At 43.2% G+C, this 25,560-nt stretch overlaps 1 protein-coding gene across 31 annotated transcripts in view; it reads left to right on the top strand.

The window, feature by feature from the left end:
- MBNL1 (muscleblind like splicing regulator 1) overlaps positions 1-25,560 on the top strand; it is a 161,036-nt gene that overhangs the window by 109,003 nt on the left and 26,473 nt on the right. For 30 of the 31 annotated variants that reach the window (XR_014023083.1, XR_014023084.1, XM_081302312.1 and 27 more), the window contains 2 exons: positions 14,169-14,339; positions 23,883-24,083. Coding sequence is in view for 29 of the 31 variants with exons in the window: in XM_081302306.1 (XP_081158432.1) it covers positions 14,169-14,339; positions 23,883-24,083 (372 nt within the window). In the remaining 2 variants the exon portion in view is untranslated. Of the gene's footprint in view, positions 1-11,705; positions 11,726-14,168; positions 14,340-23,882; positions 24,084-25,560 lie in introns of those variants that run through there. The other variant, XM_081302298.1, reaches the window with a different exon arrangement.

Genomic DNA, 25,560 nt, shown 5'->3' with positions numbered 1-25,560 from the left:
AGCGCATTTTGAAAGCATCACTGGCCTTTGAAAAATTGCAGCTCTGTTTGTGTTCGGGTGACGTGTATGTTATGTGTCTGGTGTATGATGTGCTTTGTCAGCTTCCATTATTCACCCTGTAGATGAATGACACCTGCTGTGTACCTGGCACTATTCTAGAGCTTCTCGGTTTGGGGGACACAGCTGAAGAACTGGCAGTTATGCCTCTTGCCCTCAGCGAGTTTGACCTGTGTAGGGACAGGAGCTGCTGAGTGGGTAACTGCTGGAGGGGACGGGAAGGCGTAAAGTAAGCCTCCGGGAGGAGGTGACCTGACTCAAGACCCCAAGTCTAACCAGAAGTTAGAAGGAGAGAGAGGAGCCAGAGGCAAGAGAGGGAGGCTGCTGAGAATTGTAACAGCTGAATCTTCGTGGCCAAAGACACGTCTTGTGCAAGGGATTGGGCGCAGTTCCGTTTTGTGTGGTAGCAAAGAATGTGTGTGTGCGTGCACTGGTGTGCGTAGACTGTACTCTGTGATAGCAATCGGGTGGGACAGTGTGACCAGGTACACCTGGAATTGCAGCCTGGGGAAATCCACGAAGCAATGGTGGCCCTCACCCCCCCAATTCTGTGGTTCTCCCTGGCTGCAGATGGATGTGGATAGTTGTTCACATAGAAGCCTCCCCAAAGCTACACTCAGCTGCTTTGCAAATTGATTTCTCAATGCTTTTGTTACAAACTTATTGCTTATCATTTTTGCCTCAATTTATGGTAATACTTGTACCTAGATATCTCTTTAACTCCTCCTGTATAAATTTCACTTCTTGAAGCTCTTATCTGATTCTTCTATGTGAAAAATAGCTCCCTTTCCCTGAAAGCGTTAAGCCTCTTTATCTGAAAGTCCCCTAGCAGCTCTTGCCCTCTGACCTTACATCCTCATTATCTGTGTGCACCTTTAGCTTCCCACCCCAGGAGCTGTCTGTCTTTCCTCCCTCCTGCCTCCTCTCCTCCACAACCCTGAGCGTATGACAGGCTTGCCAAGGAGTACTTGAATAAAGGTAGGAATGAGTTCTAGACAGTATCAAGATTTGGTGTAAAATACATTCAAAGCAAGACCCCTTCCTCCCTCCTTCTATCCTTCCCTCCCTCTTCTCATCGTTTATTTCCATTTTTCCAGCCTGCTCTGTCAGACTAGATCAAGAAGCAATGAATTAATTGTTCTTCTCTGCATTCTCTTGCATGTATTTACACACACACTATATTTCTAACCTGGATAGAAATGTAATTCTTCTAGAATAATTTTGTAGAGTCAATATGCGTGGATATTATTCCAAGAAAAAACAAAAGACTAATCCTCTTCAATTTTTGACTGCTTAAGAGGGAAACACACATTTTCTATCTCAGTATAGCAGTGAAATAATTTGTTTCATCTGAAGAACAAGCAGAAATAACAAATTAAACTTGCCCTCTAGCCTCAGACGACCCCCCGATGGGCTGCATACTCACATTGATGGGCGGGTTCTCCCGACTGCACACCTTCACATTGGCTTGGTCCTGGGTGAAGGGTTTAATGTCTGGAAACTTCAGGTGTGATGTGAGGCTGATAAGAGCCTTCTCATGGGATTGCTGGAGACAAATAGCAGAGTGTGGAGCAATCAAGGTAGGGCGCTGTAATTACCTTTGAACAGGAGACGAAGGAGAGGATTCTACCCATTTAAATTGTTTTCCAAAGAAAACAGCAATTTTCCTGTTGAGACTTATCTTCTTAACTGGAAACTTATAATATACCAGTTTACTTTTATAAACATGAAAATTTTTAACTTAAGTTTAATCAGTTCAAGATTGAATTGTAAAAACAGTGTTATCAGGTTAACCTAGGAACTCCTGAAGACCTGTTGCAGTTAAGGTGATACAGAAACTAAATTTGTAAAGGAGTACCATCTAATATTTTGCATTCCTAAAGAATACTGAAGGGCTTTCTCTAGTACCTTATTGATACACCTGTCCTCTTTTTAAATTTTTTTTTTTTTGCTTCCTGTTTAGAAGGTGTTTAGACGTGATCCTCTGGTCACAGAGGTATTGTTGGTCCTGAGACCTCATCCAGGATGGCATGTCCAAGGGAACCAAGGAGAACAGCTCTCCTGTGCCGTCCCTTGTCTCTGAATGCTCTTTATCCCACTCACTCACTTTGAACAAAGCTGTTTTAGGAGATGGACAATCTAGGAACCCGCTTGTTAGTTACCTCACAGAAAACATTAGCAATTATTTTGAAGCCATTGATAAAAGCTGGCTTCAAAAGAACTCTGGAAAGTGTTTTGGATGTATAAGCGAGAACATGTGTTAGTGGAAACTGACCCTTGGTCTTCAGATGCAGGTGTCAGACTCATCCAGTGTGTGCCGGGGGACACTTGAAACACATCCATCCTGGGGCCTTGCCAAGGCAACTAAGTCACAATTTCTGGAGGGTGGAAGCTGGTTATGGGAGCTAGTTATTCATTTGTAATTTTCACTTGCAGTCATGGTGGGAGTCCAACAACAGGCCTCACAGAGGGTCTAGGAAACACGATCGCTGGGAAGCCCAGTTCCAGGATGGGGAGAATGTGCTTGAGAGTGACAGAGGCTCACTCCCAACCACGATGGCAGCTTCTGCCTACGTGCCCCCGTTTGAGTCCCACAACATCCCTGGGGTGGTGCACTGATCTTCATTTTTATGGTGGAGGAAGTTGCAGTCCAGTGAAGTTGAGTCATGATCCTGAAGTCTCCCTGCTGATAAACAGCCAAGTTGAGATTTGAATAAGTAGTCTCTGATTCCAGTTCATGTGATGTGAGCCACTGACCTGGGGCTCAGTGGATTTTTTTCATGGCACTGTTTTTTCATGGCACCTCTCAGGCTTGTGTTCTAGGACAGACTTGTGAACTGAGGATGCAGATACAGCCAGTGAGTGACTGTTTCCTGGTTAGGTGGGAGCAGAGATGCAAAATCGTGCTTAGAAAACAGTAACCAGAAAGCTGAGGACAGGAGCAGATGGGAGGAGACAGCAGAGAAGGAGCCTGTGAATGAAGGAACCGAACCAGGCTCAGGCCTGCGGGTGTCGGGGATCCTGGAGGGGTACGTGAGGAGTGTTCAGGAGCTTTACTCCACAGAATGTCCGCCTGAAACAGTCAGGACTTGGCAGAGGCTGGGGCTCACTTCTTTAGCCAGAGTGTGTAAAAATCGCAGATATGTGCTCAGTGGATGCACCCCAGCCGGACAGGGAGCAGATCTGGGCTTGCAGCCTGACTGTGGTTGATACGATAGCAAGAGAAAAACATCATGTGACCGCGGCGGCCTCTCCTCCATGCTCACATCTAGCTGTCTGCAAAACAAGGTTGATGGAGCTGCGCTGCTGCCTGGCCCAGCATCTCCACCTTCTCTTCTCGACTGTGGCTGGGCAGCAGCTCTGTTTGCTGTCCAGAACCCACCAGCTCCCAGCAGCAGAGCTTCCCAAGAAGAGCCTCCATGACAATTTCAGCATCCTGTGCCTTAGAGCCTGGCCTACAGATGGGTTAGGAAAGTTCTGTCATTCATAGTTACTTGTTTTTATTGATTTGTGAATATGAATCCTCCCCCAGAAAAATCTATACAAGAATACTAGACACATCTATGAAACATTTCTCAAAATGCTGTTTTATTCCCAGCAGTCATTCCCAGGTAGGGGTTTCACTGGGTATTTGGGGACCTATTCAGGAAAGCCAGCAGGGGCCTCTAGGGTGAGGGTGAGGCTCAGAGGGCTTGCCTGAGGAGATGGCCTTCGCCCTTCCTGCTGGGCTGTTGCCGGCAGTGCCTTGTAGCAGTGTGTTCTGGGCACAGGAGCCAGTTGTCCCTGTCCTCGCCGCAGCCTCAGGTCTGGGAGGGCTATGGCTGGGCGCAGCTTTAGCACCTTGCAGTGGACCAGGGAGGGGCCGTTTCCCCTGTGGGAACAGTCCATGTCCTGGCGCACATCCTATTCAGGGGCAGAGTGGATCTGTCTTCAGGAGACCAGGGCCGGTGATGATGAGCCTTTGATACCTTGCCTTCTTTTCCTGCTCTGTCATTGTCATTTAGGTGGAGCAGTCGAGTCAAATGGTGGGACTGGAGGCAGGATTTGTGAGGACAGAAAGTGACAGCATGTTTCCAGTTAGAGAATCCTACAGGCTGCCAAAGGGAGTACTGACAGGAAAATATCAGGGCAAAGCAAGGGTCTTTGATACTTGGCAAGGACAAAAGTGTTTCTGAAGATCAGAGAGCAGTGTGCTGTGGCGATTTCTCCCTGTCCACGGAGGCCCAGACTCCGGGCCTGGGTTGTAGCCAGGATGCTGTTTGAAGCACTGATCACACGCATAACATAAGATATGCCATCACATCTAGTAGACGTTGAAGATTTATCATGGAAATATTGACCGGAATTTTTGGACACATTATATGACATTGTACTTTGACATTTATCATAACTTAAATAATAAATGTCACTACATTTGGCATGTAAACACAGGGTTTACTCTTCTATATTTGCAGGCATGTGTGGGATCCAGCTGGTACCAATGCAACCATTTATCAAAACGTTTACCTCTGGTTGTGTTTAGATTCTTTCACATTCTCAGATGGAGACTTGCCCCTGAAGCCTGCCATCCAATGTCACATCTGACTTGACGTATACATATAGCTGTGCATCACTTTTTCATTACTCCTGACACCTTCAAATCACAGAGGCCCGGTCAGCAGATGCATGAACCACCCAATAACCTCTTGAGTCCCTGTGAAGCCACATTTTAACTCATTGGTGCTCAATTTTTTTTTCTCTTTTACTGTTTATCCTGTAATAAGAGGTTCCTCTGAGGGTGGAACAAGGCAAGAATGACAGATAAAATGAAATTAAAAGAGCCTCTAATTTTTCCCATTACACTTTGGAAATACCATGTGGGTTCATCTTCTTCAAAACTGGTTCTCTGGCTCCAGGACTTCTATTCCTTTGTAGAACGCAGAGGGGTGGGAGCCTGCACTGCCTTCTGACCCCTGCTGGTTGGTCATTTGTGTTTTAGTGAGCAGTCAGTGGTTCAAGAACCTTTATCCTTAAAGATGAGATGGGTATATGCCTGGTACAAAGAAGGCCCGCCTCAAGCCGTGGTCAGTAGGGCTCTCGGGAGCCAGTTGTGTCCTGGGAAGTTTCTCTGTGAGCCTGGTCCTTTAGCAGAAGGTAACAGACTCTAAAGTGACAGTGATGTTGAGAGGAACAAGTGGAGTAGCACCCACAAGATGCTCAGAACAGTGCCTGGGACATAGGAGCTCCGTGTAAGTTTCACTCTTCCTTTATCACAATAAAATACACCTCTTGGACTGGGCGTGGTGGCACACGCCTGTAATTCCAGTGGCTTGAGAGGCTGAGACAAGAGGATCACAAGTTCCAAGCCAGCCTCAGCAAGTTGAGGTGCTAAGCAATTCAGTGAGACCCTGTCTCTAAATAAAACTCAAAATAGGGCTGGGGATGTGGTTCAGTGGTTGAGTGCCCCTGAGTTCAATCCCTGGTACCAAAAAAAAAACCACCAAAAAAACCCCCACATACCTTTTGGGTTTTAGTCAATAGAATATAGAGGGGGAGAGATTCAGAGATGGAGAGGTTCTGCTTTAACGATGAACTGGGAACTGACACAGGTCAATAAGGACAGTCTAAACACGTCTTCAAAGACATTGTTTTAAGGGAACATTGTATGCGTTTGACTCAAGAAATTCCCTCCTCCTTATCCTCAGGAGAGCCCTGGGAGTATATAGAGAAAGTCAGGCCCTATCCACCTGTGATGGTAAGAGGAACTATTGGGTGCTGTTTCTAAAACATTTTTTTTTAATTTCTCAATTGAAAATCAGACACTAAAATAGACCCTGCAATTTTATCATGTAAATGTTAGAGGTTTTAATTATTAGCCAAGATTGAAGAGTGTCTGATTTGGGAGTCCTAAAACTTGAGAAATGTTTGAGCTACAAACAGCTTCTAAGTCTGACAGTTGCTCTATCAAAAACATAAATAACTAATGAAGCAATTGGAAAAAAAAGAGAAAGAAACACAGTGATCTGGCATTTTCAATTTTATGATGCTATAAAGCAGCCAACAACTGTTGGACTGCTTAATGATGCTGGCACCTAACAAATGTCACTGGACTTTCACAAGGTCATGAGACTGATTTGGTGCAGGGATGTTGGCCAGATCATCTTCGGGGCCGGAGCCGACTGTGGAATAGGGGCCGACAGTAGGTGCCAGTACTGCCCTTCATAGCATTAGCCTTGGTGACATCTGCATGCTCATTTTTAGGGCCCTCTGGAGAGAGACCATGGGCATAAGAAAAACACCAGGTTGCTTTTTCTGACAGTGTCCCTTTTCAGCAGCTCCAAGCCATTCTCCCAGGCCCTGCGGAGGTGAGGGTCCTGCCCCCACAGCACCCTTCTGCCTGAGTGCTGTGAGTGTGGCCTCCCGGGAGGGCTGCGTGTCCTCTTCCACGATCTCCCCCTCCTCAGTCTCCCCCTCCTTGGTGGCAGCCAGCCCAGCCCCTGCGTTCCGTGAGGCTTAGGTGGATGTGTGGGTTTCAGCTGCGCCATTTTCAAGATGATTAATGGGAGTTGTGCAATTAAAGCTCCGAAGTTCTCTGGGAAAAAAGTCATAGTATCCCAGCGTTTGAGTTAGATTGCCTTGACATTGCGTCAGCAGCGAGGGTATTTTGGGATGTTGTAAATGTCACCATTGGTTTTAATATCCAAGAATCCTCACCATCAATCTTAGGAATGTTCTGTAGAATAGTGCCTAGAACAGCTGAGGCACCCTGGGAAGGGCTCTTTAAATAGCTGGCAAGGTCCACCCCAAACCTCTCCTGTGAGATCAGGTTGGAGGTTGGTGGGGAAAGGTGTACTGGCTGTTAGATGGAGCCAGTTCTCACAGTCTTCCAGGCCCCAGTGACACGTTCAAACCCGATAGGCCATGTAAGCATGTCACCTTTACTGGCCTCAGTAGCACTAAGCCAGTGTGTGCCTGTGGCTCTAGGGACATGTGTGTATGAAGGGGAACTTACGGGATCAGGAAAGGGAAGGCTCTGAGTTAGCCTTCTGTCCTGCTTTCCTTGAAAGCCCACTCTGTGCCCGCAGTGAACTACCTGTGGAAAGCTGCACACCTGCTGGAATCTCCCCATTCCCGGGGCAGTCGCCAGGTGTGTGTTACCTGGACTTGGGGAAGAGACTGTCGCTGCATCTGGAAGGCAAAGCTCACAGTGCCGCCTGGGACTGCTGTCTTTCTCAAGCTCCCTGTACAGGACTGGGGATTACCAGCCTGGCAAAAATGGGGAGAACTGACCCTCTGCACACCCGCTTGGTCCTGCTGTCCTCTGAAAGATGTGGGGTGCTAAAACAGGACATGCTTGCTGCAGGGGTGGTTTCCTGCCTTTGCAGATGACAGACCTATGAAATAAAGACAAGGAGCTAAGATAGTAAAGATAGGAAATGGTGTAATAGAAAAATCTCACTTACCTGGGCTAAAGCCTCGTGAAGATTTGGGCATACAAAGTGAACATAGCATTGGGGTTAGTATGTGACTACTTTGTAGGTACTGTCCCGTGTACCACCTGTGGTAGACCCAGTGGGCTGTGCTGCAGTCCATGCCTCGTACCTGTCTATGCACAGTAGGCACTGTGCAGGGCCACTCGGTGGCATACTGTATTGTTTGTGAAATGAAACAGACAATAATATCAAAACAGTGAAATCCACAGAGGCTTTCTAGAAGAAAAAGAAAATGTGTCTCTGTTTTGACTGCTTTAGAATTTTCCTCCAGATGATAGTTTGGCATCCCTTTAGGTTTTATTCTAGAGCATTCTAAAGTTTGTAAGAGTTTTTTCAAGTAAAACACAAAGCACAGATTTTAAGTCATGTATCCTAGGTTTCTTGAGTTTGGAGCATAAGCACTGTGTGTGTAATATGTGTCCTGCTCTTAGAAATGGGTGCACTGTTTGGATGGCTACACAGGCATGTGTGTATGCACAAATATGGCCACGATATCCACTTACATGCAACCTAACAGCAACAACTTTATGCAGTGCATGTACTAGAATTCTAGTTAGTGGTCAGAAACCTTTTATTTTCTGACTTCTAAGTCCATTTGATTAATCTTTTTTTCTGGTAGCCTCTTATACATATTTTAGTTTTTTATTTATCCTGGAAAGACTTTCTGTAGAGAAGTGCAAGCCAAAATCTGTCATTTTCCCTTAAAAAAGCCAGGGGTGGGGGGTTGAGGGGGATCAGTCAGCACCTCTAGTGTTCCAGTTAACAAATGGAAACAGAGACATGAATAGGATTTTAAAATTCAACTATTTACTCTATGATATACTACAATCTTTATTTGTTTTCCTTGTAAATGCAAGAAAAATACACATGGACACTCACATACTCAGACCTTGAGAGCCTTACAAGTGGCATCTGTGATTTGACAAAATTGGAAAGACCAATTGGCCAACCACAGGCTCCTTTTCATTCAGACTTTCGAGGACAGATGTGTTCTCTCATGTTTGAGGAAGTCTCCAGAATAAAAGACCCTACCATTTAAGTGTGAACGTATTTAAATCTATATATAGTAACTGTTCATCAGCTGCTTTTCATCCTTGTTGTAAATTGAATGTTTGTGACCCCGTAAAATTAACATGTTGGAGACCTAAGTCCACGTGTGTATTTAGAGATGGGGCCCCGAAGGAAATAGCTAAGACTGAAGGAAGCAATGGGGTGACTCCCCTGATAGGAGTCGCATCCTTCCAAGGAACACCAGAGCTTGGGGCTCACTTGCCTGCTCTGTCTCATCTCATGCATGCTGAAGAAAGGCCATGTAGGGACACCCAATGAAAGTGACCCTGAAGAGAGCACTAATAGAAACTGAACTGAGTAGATCTCCATCTTGGACTTGTAGCTCAAAATCATGAGAAATAATTTCCATGACTGAAGTCACCCGGTCTGTGGTATGTTGTCATGTGGCCCTCGCCCAAACTGGGCATGGGGGCACTAAGGGCATCTAGTGGCGGAGGCCTGGGGTGATGCTGGGCATCAGCAGTGCATAGGACAGCTCCTGTGACAAAAATGACACAAAAGTGATTTTTTTATCCCCCCCCCCCCCGCAAAAAAAAAAAATCTGGCCCCAGATGTCAGTAGTGCTGATGAGCCTGAGGAAACAAACACTTTTCAGGATGTGTGATCTTGTAGCTGATACAAGTTCATCATGGAAGTGAGTGAGTTGTAAGGAAATAAGCAGTTAAGAGTGCAGTGTATTCTGAGTTATTCAGTAATTTATTTTTATTTTTTATACTTGCAAAAGCCAATAGATTGTGGTTCCTAGAGGTCATTAAAACTCATATCCACCTAAGTGAGAACAAAATAAGTCTTTTATTTATGTTTGTTTGAATGTTTTGGGGTGTATAAAGTACAATTTTTTTTTCTTAAAGTAAATCACCTTATAGACTTCTATGAATTTCCTATCACTAGATAGATACAGTGATTTAAAAATAATCATGGTATGTTAATATCACATGATAATATATACATATACCTAATAGAATAGCATTAGAATAAAAAACTTAAACAGTATTGTAAGCCATAAGAAAGCATCTTATCTGGGAAAAAAAAAATGGTGAGAATTTTCAATAGACAGTTACCAAATTTCCTAGCTAATTCCTGACTGAGATCTGAGCAGTGACTGTCTCCAGAAAGTGCTTCAAAAACATTTGCATACCTCAGCTGTCCCAAAGGAAATATTGGCTTTAACAAGTGACAGGAATGGTTCTAGTTTGAAGAGCCTCACGAGGAACCAGTGTTGCCAGGAAAGCTGTAAAAGACTTCTAAATTGGTGCCCCCCACATTCCTTGCCCCTTGATTTCCAGAGTGTGCTCAGATGCCCTGGTGATCTGAATCCTCCTGGCAGTCCCAGCCGGGTTGTAGGCCTCTGTAGACCACGACTGCACACATTCCAAGACTCCTTTAGTTTAGGTGGGAGAAGTAAAATTAAAAATGGAAAATCAGAATATTTTTTTTCGCTTTACTAAGTTCATCCAACTGAGTCAGTAGTTACTATTTTAGCTAGGAAATCGTTTTCTCAGTTCTCTAAATTGCCACCTGTAGCTTCATTCAGTTTTACTCTTGTTCTGGCTTATTGCACCATATTCTGTAATTTCTCTTTTACTGAATATATCACATACACCCAATTTTATGTAAATTACCATATATACACATATTTACAATTTTTCAAAAAATATGCTTTATTAATTCATTTTGAGGATTGATTAATCTAAACATATATCTTCCCTTATTTATGATCACAAATGATAACCTTCAGTTCATAGTTGAACAATATTTAATGTCAGAAATCAAGGGCTTGATCTTTCAAATCACTATTATTAGTCTCATGCAGACTTTATGACTACAGCAGGAAATTTACCTTTTTGGACAGGTTAATTTTACTTTAAAGATGTAGAAAAATATTAGAAAAAATAGACTCTGTGAAAAGTAGACTCAGTGTGTGGTAGAATGCAGCAGTTCAGAATACATAGTATGTGTGCTACAGTGGTGTCTTTGGAATCTTTCGTGGTCCTCCTCTAAACAGGTCCCTGAGTGCTGCCTAAGGAACCGTGGGCATGGGCATTCTAGTGGGCCTGCTGGGCAGTTGTACAGCTCTCTGAAAATAAGACCGCAATGCAGTCAACACAACCAAAGCACAGAAATACAACACTGTGAGAAATGTACTAGAATGACATTTTCCTCGCTGGATGTGTCAAATACAGAATGATGATTAAGGACCAACTTTGTATTACATTATTGATGATTGACATGCATTGTTACTGGATGTCACTACCTGTGTTATTTTTAGTGCCTTTAACAGATATGGTGCTAAGCTGAGCAACTGCTGCTTGTTCTTAACTTGTGCATGTAAGGAAAGAGGAAAATAACGAGCAGTTATTGACTGATATGCCTGTGCCCCTTGCCCTTGCTCAAACTCACATGTCACCAGTGCGAAGGATGCAGTCATCACTGTTCTACAGAAAAGGTGTGGCCACACCAAGAACCTCACTCCCCCTACATGGGGCCACACAGAAAGTAGCAAGGTTGCTGTTTGAGCCAGGCTTTATACAGTTACGTAGTGGGTGCCTCTACAGGCACCTCTGAAAAAAGAATGAAAACTTTTTCTATTTTTAACTTAATGCTAACAGCCAAGTTTAATGTATGTGAAGGTGAAATCTCTGGATGGTTTAGTGTAGCAGCTTCTATATGAAAATTTGAGTACATGAACTCTAGACAGTTAATTTGTTTTTGACTCTCAGAATCTATTGTCAGTGTATCAATCTTAAGATGCCACACACACAGCACAGGTGCATGCAGGTCTCCTTCCTCCCGGCTCCACTACAAAACTCCTTTTCTCACCCTTTCTTTCTTTTTTTGTGGCAAGCTTTATTTTTCATTTAAATGCCTGGTTTCTGAGTAAAGCATCATTAGTCATAATCCAGAACCAAGATTTGATATTAAATTTAGTTTGTGTTCTATTTTAACAAATAGTAGATTGTATGTTAATTATAGAATAATATCTTAACAGAGGTCTCTGTTACAGAGTTAAACAGGATCCATCTTTGAGCATCTAATAAGAAAGAGATATGCATCCATTCTGCAGAAGCTTATGGAGACATGGTGCTGGGAACTCAGCAATGTGTGTGGACCCTCCGGGTTCCAAGGTGTGCTGGTGGTGGCCATCTCTGGGTTTAAGCAGTCCTCTAACACAAGGATGTTTATTCGAATGCATTCTCAACCTTCCTATTTGTGAAACCAAAATTATTCAGCAGCGCAATCAGCATTAAACCAGTGTTGAAGTTCCTAAGAAGCAGTTTATCCAATATTGCTAACAAATGCTGAGAGCCATAGCCAAGTAGGAATGACGAATGTTACTATGTGACTTTTTTCCATGTTGTCAATAAGTGTGGCAATGCACGGTCCTGTTTTGCAGTGTTTTCCCTGTACCAGAATCACCTGTAACACTTGCTCAAATGTAGATCCCTGGGCCTGTAGACCTGTGGCCATGGATGGGGAGAGGTGGAGCAATCTGCACACATTTTTACCAAATTGGCTTTGTTGATTTTTACGACAAGGTTTTTCAAAAGTGAGCCCTAATGTAGTAACATCCACCTGAGCAGCATAAGGAAGAAATGTAGTCAAATGGTGCTTTTTCTGCCCTCAGTAGATATAGTAAATACACAGCAAAGCCAGAGATGTGAGCTTCTGTCAGAAGCCCTGAGATGTACTAGTACAGGATACCTGGCAAACACTCCTGATTCCTTTCCATGATTGCCCTCCAGGTGGTGTCCAGGTGGGAGGGGCTGGGTGGTCTGTGTTGAAGGAAGGTGCTGGAATGAAGTGCTTTGGGCAGCCACTCTTAGTTCTGGCAAGGCCTGGCTCAAGGCCCAGGGCCGTCGCTTACTATTTATGGAACTCCAGAAACTGACCCAGTGAATTCAGTTTAATCCTTTCGGTGGATATAAGCCTGCTTATCTGCACTCACATAAATCCAGTTCAGTGAGACGTATGATGTGGAGATACTGAGGACCAGAGTTTGTTCTTTGTGCTGAAATGGCAGGTTTCCCCTGGGAGGCCTTGACCGGGGATCCCTGAAATTGGACCATGTGTCATTCATGAGCGTGTTTGTTTTGGCCAGCCCTGCCCTGTGGTTTATCTTGTGATTCTAAGTTATTTTGTGGTTGATTTGCACTGAGGTGCTTGTAAGCTTGTAATAATGTGCCTGTGAGCTCAACATATAACAAGCATGGGCATTGTACATGGAAAAAGTCATATTTATGTAAACATTGGTTTATTTGTGATCATATCAGGAGAGGCTATAAATATTACCTTCCTGCCAACGTTTTTTGTTTGTTTGATATGTGGTCAAAGTTGCAGCAGGAGTGAGATAGATTCTGCAGCAGCTCCTGGTTACAAAGCCTGGGGTTTAAAGTGGTCAGCTTCTTACACTGTCAGTGCAGCTTCTGGGCAAAAGCTGGGCATCTATCTCAGGTCCTCCCTGTCCTCTACTACCTCCTGATTTCAAGTGTGCCATAAAGCTCGTTAGAACATAGTCTCCCATGACATTAATACTGCACGGATACTTCTTTTTAAAAAAGCAGCAACAGTATTCATATAGAAGTGTGACGAGTTCAATCTTACACGTGAACATTCGTTTTCTCAATTGCTTTACAATATAATGACAAATTAAGATAAATTGATTTGTTGAAAAATCGAAGAAAGCTCCACAAGTTGGTTAATTGCTTAATATATTTTTTGTGCAGAGTTCTAATTAGATTTATTGGTAAAAGAAGTTGATGAGGTCTGTTATTATCCATATGACTTGACAGTGTCTTGAAAGAAGTCACTGTAACACACTTGATGTTGCATGTTACACAGCTAATATTTTAATGAAAAATATTCCAAAGAAAAAGTCTACTTATATTTCTTATTTTATAGTAAATTATTTCTTTCTTCATTGTCATGATCAGTTATTCAGAGGGCACAAATTCTTCTTAGTGCTTTAATAGTTTTTATTGGTGGGGACTAGATTTATCTTTGAAAGGTTAAAAACTACATTTTGTACTAGTGTTTCCCTATACCTCATTCCCTCTGGGCACTGGGAACACATGGGAATTTTCATCTGTAAACTTCCTTGTGCCTGGCTCAGTAGGACTCAGTGGTGTTAGGGGTAATGGTAAAGGATGAGGATGCAGTCTGCTTAAGCACATTTCTTAAAAATGCAGCATAAGTAAAAGTAGGTGATAAAACTCCAGGTTTGTTCAGATTTATTGAAGTGAACCAAGAAGATATTATGGCAGGAGCTAATGTACTTTATTTGACAGTCTGTGTTTTAATATTATTACCTTGGAAGTTTGTTTTTAAACTTGAATCTATAAACATTTACACTAAAATTATTAAAATAAGGGAAATTTTTTAAGTGTTTGAACTTCTTCAAATGTCTTACTCTTTTGTTTGGTGAAGTTGTTATGAACCCTGAAGTTGCAGCAAAAGGATGGGACTTGATGGAGAAAACCTTGGTGGATTCAGGGCTTGATTTACATGGTTATTACTGTTTACAGTTCACTGATTCTTTCTTAAGATGGAATTTTGCTTTTGTCTTTGTAGGGTCGTTGCTCCAGGGAGAACTGCAAGTATCTTCACCCACCCCCACACTTAAAAACACAGTTGGAGATCAATGGGCGCAATAACTTGATTCAACAGAAGAACATGGCCATGCTGGCCCAGCAGATGCAACTAGCCAACGCCATGATGCCCGGCACCCCCCTGCAGCCCGTGGTAAGCCCTCCAGCCTGCTCTCCAGCTGTAGGCGCAGCACTTAGCTTAGGGAGAAGGGGCTGCAGTAGATGGTCTCAACACAGTTTAGTTATCAGCTGCTGGTATTTTCTAGTGAATAAGTATCAGTTATTCCTGGATCAGTTTTCACACTATAAACCCAGGGGCACTTGACCACTGAGCATAGCTCTAGCCCTTTTGACATTTTATTTAGACAGTAAGTTGCTTAGGGCCTCCCTGAATTGCTGAGGCTGACTTTGAACTTGTGATCCTCCTGCCTCAGCCTCCCGAGCTGCTGGGATGACAGGCATGTGCCACCTAGCATTGTAGGTCTCTTTCTTTTAAAACTTAAATTGAAATGATTTCATAGTCACAAATGCTAAGCAGCTTCTGACTAGTGGTGATCATCAGACTTGGAAGCCTCATCAAGGGAGGCAGAAACTCCAAGGGTTGTTAAAAAAGAATGAAATTGATAAACCTTGGGTGTCCCTAGATGTTCAGTGTCTATCAAGCAGTAGATGTGTGCAATTCTGCTTCTGAACACACATATATCTGTTAAACCATTTGGATTTTTATGATTATGTGGGTGATAAGTGTCTCTAATAATCTTCTTTACATCATAATTGATATTAGGTTGATAAGCTATTTTATGTTAATTGTGATATAGTAGTTTTATTTTTAAATATATGATGAAATCTATAGCGATTAGGGAAAAAATATATATATATATATATACTATTGCATCTAAATTATGACCTAAATTATTGCATCTGAATTATTATGGGGTCATAGGAATGTAAAGACCCCCATTTTTCTGGCATCTTTATCGGAAAACTGCTAACTATTTTTTTTTCCAGATGCATTATTATAATACCTGAACTCAATGTAACTGGTATTCTCTCTTAGAGCTTAAAGCAACAGTTATTCCAAAAAAGAGGAGGTGGTCTATTTGAGGTGGGAGGGACCTCCATATTACATGTTCAGTGATACGGTTGTCAGTACTATACAGTTGAGGTGAGAGAATTATTGTAATTATTTCTGTATCTGTCTTAACCTGATCTATTTTTTCTCATTATTGGGGACTCAGTTAAAAATGTAGTATCTTTTTTTAATATGTATTTTTTAGTTGTAGTTGGACACAATACCTTTATTTTATTTATTTTTACATGGTGCTGAGGATCGAACCCAGGGCCCCGCACATGCGAGGTGAGTGCTCTACTGCTGAGCCACAACCCCAGCACCAAAAAAATGTAGTATCTTAAGTTTATTTTTTGTGACATCTGCTAATTTTTCATGTCTGAATTGGGATAGCAGGAATATTTCTATTTGGTTAAAAGTTTATCTATTATCATTCTTTCTAACAAAACAATATAGGGCAAAAATCTCTCTTTCCCTTGGCCCTCAGATTCAGTTTCAAAGATCTGGATGGCTCCTTCCTTAGTTGATATAAGATCTCTCCTTGACGTGAGACACTTGGTTCCAGTTAAACATTTAAAGCATACTTACTGCCAGGTTTGGCCTCTCTCCACCCAGGGAGCCCCTTAGATCAGCAGGTGAGGTTCCCTGATTGAGGAGGACCCGAGAGTCACAGCCTTGAGTTCCTCAGTGTGAAGTTGGGCCCATCTCCTGACCCAGCCCCTGAGTTCTGACTCTCAAGGTCATTCCAGGGTTATCGCACACACAAGATCCTAGTGCAAATTATAAATGACGTTCTGCTCTTGAAATGCTAGTAACACATGTGTTGTTTATAAAACCGCTCAGTCACAGATTTCAGAACCCATCTGAACACTCGCCCCACTTTTTGCTGCTTTTGTAAGAAAATTCTCTGCTTTGATGATGTCATTGCTGTGTTAGTCTGGAGCACATTCCGGCTCTGTGTTAATTTCCCCTCATGTGACTACTTGAATATGGAGTTACCCCTCTGCTAAAGGCATCCTGGGATCAGAGCCTTAAAGTATTCGGCATACAGAGTGAGATTTTCATAGTAAGTATAGGAATCATTTTAATTTTTCAATTCTGAAGCATTGGGGGTTTTAGTGGCTTCAGAGAAACCTTCAGTCCAGGAAAGTTTCTCTCAGAACTCCACCTGAGACTGCCCTTTTGTTTTTGAGGCCAGCCCTGCGATGATGAGGATGATGAGAGGCAGGCTCAGGAATGAAAGGGACGGTTGTGAGCAGCTGCTGGCTGGGACTTAATGTGGCCCAGGAATAGGGACTCCAGCAGAGCCAGGAGCCGCCTGCTGGCCACATGAGAAGGGCTGCTACTCAAGGGAGCAGCCCTGGTCAGGTGGAGTCTTGAAGACGTGGCTATAACTTGGACCCAACCAGGAGGTGGCCCTGTGAAGAAGATCCACCACATAAGGCACCTGCCAGCAGTGCCAGGTTTTTTGACAAGGTTTTTAGACAGGTCATTGACAGTGCCTTGGCTCTGTGGCCAGACAGGTTAGCTGGAGGAGCAGGAAGGAGCAGGGCTGGGGTGCATGGTCTAAAGTAAAATTCTCAAGCAGCTGTAATGGTGGCTGGCACCTTGTGGAGTCAGATCAATAATCACTTGACGAACAAAAGGGCAGGTGGAGGAAGGAGTACCACCGACATCAGAAATCACGGGCAGGGGTTCCTGGCAGTTCTCCTGCCCCGGAGACCAGAGGCGCCTAAGTCACCAGCAGAGCAGCAGCCCCGTCACGGAGGCCCCCACAGACCAGGTGGAGTGGCTGCTCACCCCGCGTGGAAGCCTGAGAGACTGGCGCTGTCCATTTTCAGAGCCTGGCCTGGACTAATTCAGTTAGACAGGGATCTGTAGGACAGGGTCCTGCCTTCATAGCCTTTATTAGGTTGAAGAAATGCACCACACCGAGAATCAGAGAGAGGACTGGCATTTTTGAGACAATACTTGAGGGGCATTCACTGTACTCAGCACTTTTTGTATATTACGTTCTATCTTCTATCTTATGAAACAGGTCATATTACCTCAGCATAAGAGATAAAGAACCAAAAGTTCAGAGAGGTTAAGTAATTTGCTTAGCCTCACAGCTAGTGAGTAGAAAGGTTCAGACTTTAATCCAGCCTGTTTGGGCTCCGGTGTTCATGTACGGAACCCCGTATTGGGTCAGGTGGCCAAACATCTCTGGGTCCTGGGCAACTCATTTAAGCTCTCTGACCTTTTCCCAAATAGAGAGAAAAATTTGAAATCTATTACCTCTAAGGTCCTGGCACTCTCAGACCTCAAACACAGTTATTCCCATTTCATAAGATGAGGAATAATGTAGTTGAAAATGACCAGTAGAATTTATCTGTCTACTTCCTAAAAGTTAATAATGAATTATAGAAGTATTGGCGTTAATTCTATTGGCATTCGTAAATTCTTAATAAAAATGTAAAAGTTCACTTCTTTTTCTTTTTATCCTATAATCTTTGAAAATAAATAGAAGAGCTCTAACATTTAGTTATCAAATAAAAAATAATGAAATTTCTGCTTTCTCAGTGTTCCTTTTTTCTAGTATGACTTTGTTGCACACTGTCAGGTGCAAAGTCATCAAATAAGAAACTGCAGCATGGTTTGGCCACCAGCCCACACTGTGGATCACACCCTGGAGAGCATGGGTCCCCCGGCCCATCCAGAGGGCCTCAGGGGAGGTGCAGCTCCTTCTACGCTCTCTGTGTGGCCCTCACTGAGGTCTGTGGAAGCCTTCACAATGAGGAGCTCACTGTTAGCAGCCTCTGCCCTTATTGGGCACCCAGAGCTTAGCTGTGGCCCCTGTAATTCTGCTGGCAGCTGTCCCCAAGTGCAGAGACCTGGCTTCCATGAGACACGGAACTCATACAGAAGTCCCTGTGCATGTCATGAAGTTGAGATGCTTCGAAGATAGAATCCCAGTCACCGGCTTTGGCTTCAGTTTCAGGAGCGTCTTTGGCTCCTGTCACCTCGACTCTGCCATTGCTGGCATTTGCAGAGCACTTTGAAGTGGCCATTTGTCACATCTAGAGGAACTTTCAGAGTTCTTGAACTGTTTTTTCCTGCTTTACTCTCCAGCTGGTGCTCCGGGGATTGAGAGGAAGCCTCTTTGTCCCTGGGAGTTTCTGAGAAGAGTTTCCGTCTCAGCTGCCTTCAGGTGGTGCCTGTCCACCTGCCTCAGTCCGGGCCAGCAGCCCTTGGGCAGCCCAAGAGCAGTGCCAATGTGGGAACCAGCCTTTGGTCAGCATGTGCCTGTGGATAGGGGGCTGAAGTGAGCCTGCTTTATTTAAAGGGTCTCAGTAAAACTGGCCTGAGAGGCAGAGTGACCCTGAGAATCACACACATCTCATCCTTTCTGTGTAGGCCCAGCTGGCCAGAGGCGGGTTCCGGCCTGTTGACAGCTCCACTCCAGTCCCAGGCTGTCTTCTTGGAAGAGGAGAATTTGCAGTGTGGATTTGTTGATTCCTCCCATTAGCTTTGAGTGCCGTTTATATTCAAAATAATGGTTTACTCACGATAGCTGTGGGCACAGGATGATGCCTCAATCTCTTTCTCTTACACACACACACACATACACACACACACACAATCTAGAAAAACCTGACTTGTAAGATTTGTGTTCCATAAGTCTCAAGTAATGCTGATGATATGTTACTTGTAATCTTTTCATTTTATTACTAATTTCAAGCAATATTTTCAAACAAATGTTGTTTCACATAGTGTTTTTAAATAAACAATCCTTATCATAGCTTCAGCATTACAGTATAGTAGCTACCAAAACTTGGGCAGTTTAATAAAAAAAAAAATTGCAAAACACATTAAATTTCCAAATCACCATGGACTAACCATTAAATTTTGAGGTGAAGGGCTGAGGTTGTAGCTCAGCAGTAGAGGGCTCGCCTCACACGTGCAAGACCCTGGGTTCGATCCTCAGCACCGTATAAAAATAAATGAGTGAAATAAAGGTATTGTGTCCAACTACAACTAAAAAATAAATATTAAAAAAATTTTGATGTGAAGAGAGGAAATATTAATTAAATCTCTTCATTTTTTGACATTTGGGTGTCTGTTCTTAAAAATATTTAATGCATTTGCTAGTTAATTTCTGTGGCAAGGAAAAGCATTTAGCAAATCCACTCAAATACTCATTAGCAATAATTGTAGAGGTCTTGTGGAAATGCCGGTTAGAGCAGATACGGATATGTATTTATTCATGTGCATATATACACTCACATTAATATATATAAATACATATATATAAGCATGAATAAATACATACACACACACACACACTGCACAAAGTGTGTGTGGAGAACAGAGGATAGGAATCAGATCAGAGAAACTTCAAGAAGAAGAGTTCTGGTTCTTGAAGCATGATTCAGAATTAACCAGGTGGGCTGGGAAGTGGTAGCATTCAATGTGTAGAAAAAAAAAAAAACATGCTCAAAAGAGGAGAACCCTAAGAGAATGTGTCTCCTGGGAGACCTCAGGAGAAGCAGAAAAGTGAACTGTTTCTGTGGAAAAACCACACGGTGCATGGACTTGTAGTCACCTAGGAGCTTTCAAAAAATACTTCTTCCCTAGTACATTTTGTCAGGAATTCAGAGGAGCAGTGTCCTGGGCTTTCACAGATCAGCAGTCCTCAGGTGGTTAAAGGGGACCTGGTCCATTATGTGAGAACCTGGATTCCAGAACTATTGGAATCAGACACACCCCTCTCCAACTTGTAGGCCTTCCAGCCATTCATTTGTAACCCTTGGCACATGATCTTTGTGAGCTTTTTATCTACAAAGTGAGTAAGTACCCACCTGACCGTGCTGTAATTCACTCACTCATCCATTCAGTCAAGTGTTCATTCAACAAATTTCCATTAAGTCCCTACAATATGCCTGGCATTGTTCTGCATTCTGGGGATTTAGCTGAGAATTGAACAGTCCCCTCCTGCAACTCCACCCCCATCCTAAATAAATAAATGGAAAAACAAAAAGGAAAAGAAACTTGCCAGAGATCTGGGTAATGAGGATTAAATACAGTACCACAGGTAAAGCACTTAGCCAATGCTGGCACAGGACGAATAGGGAATTTATACTAATAATCATGTTTGCGTAGTTAACTAGGTTTTATAATGTGAAGCTGAATAACATTTTTATTTATAACAGAGCCCGACTGCCTTAATGGAAATATAATATCTAATTTAAAACAAAAAGTGATTAACCCATAAGTGGCACCCAAATTAGTAAATTTGCAGTTTGTTTCTCTCTGCTGAGGGTGTTCCCAGGGAAAAGGCAGTCACAAGCCACTTTCCGGTGCCTTCTGGGAACGAAGATAACTGTGAATCATTATCACAGGGGTGTCGTTGGTATCAAATATACCAATTACACAGTTCTGTGTTATCCTGTGGGCGCTTTAGAGAAAATTGGGTGCCACTTGATGTTCCCGGAGCCTGCAGCTCTGTAGGAGAGCTCGCGGAATAGGGGCAGAGCCTGGCAGAGGCAGAGGGGCACAGCCCAGCAGTCCAGGGCCTTCCCGCACCCGGGAGGGCATCTTCCAAGGCTTGGCCATGGCTGGACTCTACCAGGTGCTCTGGGACGACTCCATGTTCCATGTAACCAAAGCTGTGTAGCAAATTTGCAGAAATTGAAAAGAATGGAAGGAATGTGGTGCTTTTTTGTTTATGGCAGCTTTTGGAATCAGATTCCAAAATGCAGAGCTGTTGTTACCAGTTGTCTTCATTAACTAGCTCTACATAACCTGAGAGGGAGCCATTGGAGATAGTGCTTGCTGAAGAGTTGATATTTCTAGTTTTTAAAGCGGCTACAGACTTTACTTGGGGACCGTGCCCTTAAAAACTTCAGATTTGAATTTGTTCTGCTGAATTAATTCAGGAAATCAGTTCACGTAACAATCTGGAGAAACAATTCAGACATGAGATTGTTGCCAGTTAATGGGATCAATACTCATATAATAAAATTATTATCTGTAATGTGCAGTAGCTGTGTTGTGTGTGTTTGTGGATTTTAACGAGATTTAACAAAGCTGGGTTTTATTGGCCCTCTGGCATTAGGTTAAAATAAGGGTGCTTTTTTCCTTTCCCCCAAACTTTTTGCTTTAAGTAATTATACTAGATTGTGGGCAGTGACATAAACTTCTCAATAACTCCCTGGAATAAACATTCAAAATATACTGTCTGTAAACACACAGTCATTCATAGCAGCCGGATGCAGAGTGGAATAATACTAAGTACCTTCTTCCTCCTATTCTCAGCTCTTCTTTTTCTGTGCTGTTTCTTACAATTCTGAAACATCTAGTAAGAAATTAGAGTGCTGGTCTGGCTGGGTTTTCACGCACTGCATCTAACAGTGGGTAGCAGTGCACATTTCACACGAATGTTCTTAAACAGAAATTCAGGTTCAACATGAAGTCACCACACGGCCCCATCCTAGTCTAGGGCTGCCTGTGTAGCAGGGGACAGTGGAGCAGCATTAAACCAGCTGCAGCTCAGGCAGGTGCTGATGGATGGAGACTGCCTGGCCCCTCCCTGACAGGCCGCTGGTTGTCTGTGATACAGTTTACTGTAGTCTGAGGGGAGCTTCTCCGGGCAGGGGTGGGGCTGGAATTGCAGGTGTTGCCTAGGCATCAGGCATCACCTGGCAGATCATCTAGCCATGCCAGTCACACCACCATGTTTGGAGGCCTAAGTACGTCAGCTCAGTAGTAGCAATGGAATCTGTAGTGTGTTGTTTTTTCTCCCCAGTGAATCAAACTGTGTATTGAATAGTCTGTTTCACATTTTTTTGTTAAAAATGTGTATACTAACTGCGAAGATTCTTCCCAAAGCAGTTTTTGAGGCCAGGAGAACAGTGGGTGCCCTGGTAGCCTCAGTCCTACATAGGTGGCTTGGGCTGGATGGTGCTGCTGTGGGGATTGTCCTGGGGCCTCAGGAGCCCCGCAGTGTGCTAGCACTGTGCCTCTGCAGGTGAAGGCAGCCACTTCTCCCTCCTGATAGGAAAACACATGGGCTGATGCCAGGGCACAGGGAGTGTCCAGGGAGCTTTGGACTTGGGACGATGCCAGGGCACAGTGAGTGTCCAGGGAGCTTTGAGTTTGAGCCTTGTGCAGTGTGGGTATGTATTAGAAAAGTAATATATGGATCCAGCCATCAAGTGCCAGAGTGCTGCTGCCACCCAGGGTATCTCCAGGTGTTGACGAGCATCCCCCGAGAAGTATCATCCCTGGTTGAGAACCACTGACCTAGAGAAAGGGAGCGCAGGAATTCTGTTTTACTGTTCTGCATATGGGATGATTGACAGCCAGACTAGAAAAAGGATGTTTTATTTTCTAACCAGTTTCTTCTGTGCTATAAGAATTACTTTTGTAATTCCATACTATATACTGCACAAAGCTTTAATCCAAAACTCTCTTCATGTACTGTGGCATCATGGAACTTCTTACTCTTACCAGAAGGAAGAATTAGCTACATTCAGATGTAATCTAATATCACCTAATGCCACTTTCATTCCAAGAAAGTACTGTGATACTATTTCTTTTCATCAGGTAAAGAAAATGAATCACTAAAAATTACCTTAAACAACAGGATCCATTTTGTCCATGAGTTTTTGTGTTTCAGAGACAAACATAATTATATAGAGCATTAAACTTAAAGAATTGGAACTACTGAAAGTGTATCATCAATAAAGTGCAAATGGTTAAACTAGACCTTAGGTAAATGGTTCAGTTCTGTGCAAGAACAAATGTATTTGATAAGGCAAATCTGCATATCAACAGATGGAAACAAGTCTCACATGATGATAGAAGTTGTACCTGTTCTTGGTTGCTGTATGGATTTCCTTGAACCATTCTGTAGCACTTCTTTAGAAGTATTCTCTGTCAGACCTCACATTTCAGACTTTCTTCCTCCCTGGTGAGATAAATTCATTGTTGAATGTCTCACAAGGATGTGACAGGCTGGCAGAACATTTGCAGTGACCTCAGAAACACCCACATCAAGTGAATGTCCACACACCTTCTCCTCTGCTGTGAAGGGCAAGCTCCTCAGTGCCTGCCTTTCACATAGCCCAGGGACTCATTTACAATTTACATTGGCTGTGAGACTCTCACCCCCAGGACTTCTGCTGTGTTTATGCCAGATAATAGGGCACTTGAAACCTGTTGGCACTTGTAAACAGGTCTGTCAGGCTCATCTAACATGGCAATTGTGAAGTCTGTGTCTTACACAGGTTTCTAGGATTAAATCAGAACAACAATGTAGATAAGAGGCCACAGGAAGTTTCTTCATTGAACAATCTATTACTTAAAGGAAATCCCAAGTACTATGGACCTCAGACTTCAAAATCCCTGTGGAGGACTTAATGGACTTTACCTATTATATTTTAGGGGAAAAATATTAATTTGATGAATATTTATTTAACAAAGTATTGTTCTCCTAAATGAGAGTAAATAAACACATGATTAAAGGGAAGGAGGGAAGAAAGAGGAATGGAATATGGATGGGTGGACGGATGGATAAGATGAAAGACAGCAGCTGTGAACTGTTGTTCATGCATGTTGAACTTGGATTTCTGTTTTACTTTTCAGCCAATGTTTTCAGTTGCACCGAGCTTAGCCACCAATGCATCAGCAGCCTTTAATCCCTACCTGGGACCTGTCTCCCCCAGCCTGGTTCCAGCAGAGATCTTGCCCACGGCACCCATGTTGGTTACAGGGAATCCCGGAGTGCCGGTGCCTGCGGCTGCCGCTGCCGCTGCCCAAAAACTGATGCGCACGGACAGACTGGAGGTAGGAATGTGGTGTCTGCGTCTTTGTGTTTTTCATTCTACTGCTCAAACTGTGTCCATGGCCAAAATTAAAAAAAAAAAATCAGAATCAACATTTGGTTTAGTGTTTGTAGCATTTTAGAAGAAAATAGGTGTGCTTTATTTGATGAAGGCAGTGTTTATAGAAACCACAGCATCCCCCAGTATAATAGCAGAGAGCCTGAGCTCTGGAGCTGCCTGTTACTCCACTGTGCCTCAGTTTCCTTCTCTTTAAAATGTTAGTGATAATGACATTTGCCTCAAAGAGTTAGAAAGACATCTGGTGCTGAGCAAGTATTTCTTTTTCTTTCTTTCTTTCTTTTTTTTTTGGGGGGGGGGCAGGAGAGTACCTGGGATTGAACTCAGAGGCACTCAGCCAGTGAGCCATATCCCCAGCCCTGAGGCTGGCTTTGGATTCACTATCCTCCTGCCTCAACTTCCTAAGCCACTGGGATTGTAGGAGTGCTGTTTATTGACACAGCCATCAAAAATAGCAAATTGTATTAGTCCGCTAAAATTCAGTTCTCATGAAGAGGTAACAGGCATTAGTTACTGTGTATTAAACATTATAAAATTTATTATTGCAAGTTTCTTCATAAGCTGTACAATATTTTGGTTGAAATCCCAGAGCACCTTTGTGAAATGTACTCTTCTAAAAGTATTTTTCATAGGAAATTGCTTGGTGCTCTCAGTCTTCCTGTCAAGGATGATCAGGTGCATGTACTTTGCTGTTGATACATGAGAAAGAAATTAAAGTTATAATACTTTGAAGGGGTTGCTCAGAGTTTCAGCTTGGCTGGATTAATGGATCTGGAAGACTACAGATATGGGGGAACTGGTAGTATTCATGAAAGGTACAGACTTGGCCCTGAACCACCTCTTCTTCCTTCTCTGTTGAGGCAGTACCTGGGCGGAGAAGTCCTGCGTGTGTGAACTGCTGAGGCAGCAGCAGAGGAAGGCTGTCAGTCGAAAGTGATCTGTCAGTTTGCAGGAGCTTACTTAGTAAGCACCAGAGTCCTACTGACTGACTCTTGTCTCCTTTGTTAAAGAGGGTCTCGGTTTTCAGCACATTTGCAGCCATATACCAGACATTCACACCTCAAAAAAATCTTAGGAGGATGTCATGACCTTCATTTTACAAGGAAGTGAGGGGAAGAGAGGTGCACTAACTTGTCCTTGCTAGAGAGATGCACCTGGACTTTTAGGTGGGTTGTCATTCACGGTTGTACTTGCTCATTCATTAACTAATTCTGTTTGCAAATGAGTTAGGTCAGAACGTAATGAATTTTAAATATTTCAGATCACTGGGTGCTCACTATTTGAAGCAGTTGTGTTTCACCTGACCTTTCTAAAGCAAACTGTGGGTTCTTAACTCACGATTGTTAATTGATTAATGGGAGGACATAAGCAGTTTGAGCCAAACATGGATGAATTAATTATTAATCTGTGATGATATTTAA

The sequence above is a fragment of the Spermophilus citellus genome (genome assembly GCF_964194105.1).
Source record: "Spermophilus citellus genome assembly, chromosome: 7".
Classification (NCBI taxonomy): Eukaryota; Metazoa; Chordata; class Mammalia; order Rodentia; family Sciuridae; genus Spermophilus; species Spermophilus citellus.
Note: the sequence above shows the minus strand (reverse complement) of the source record. Positions and strands in the feature narration are given on the sequence as shown.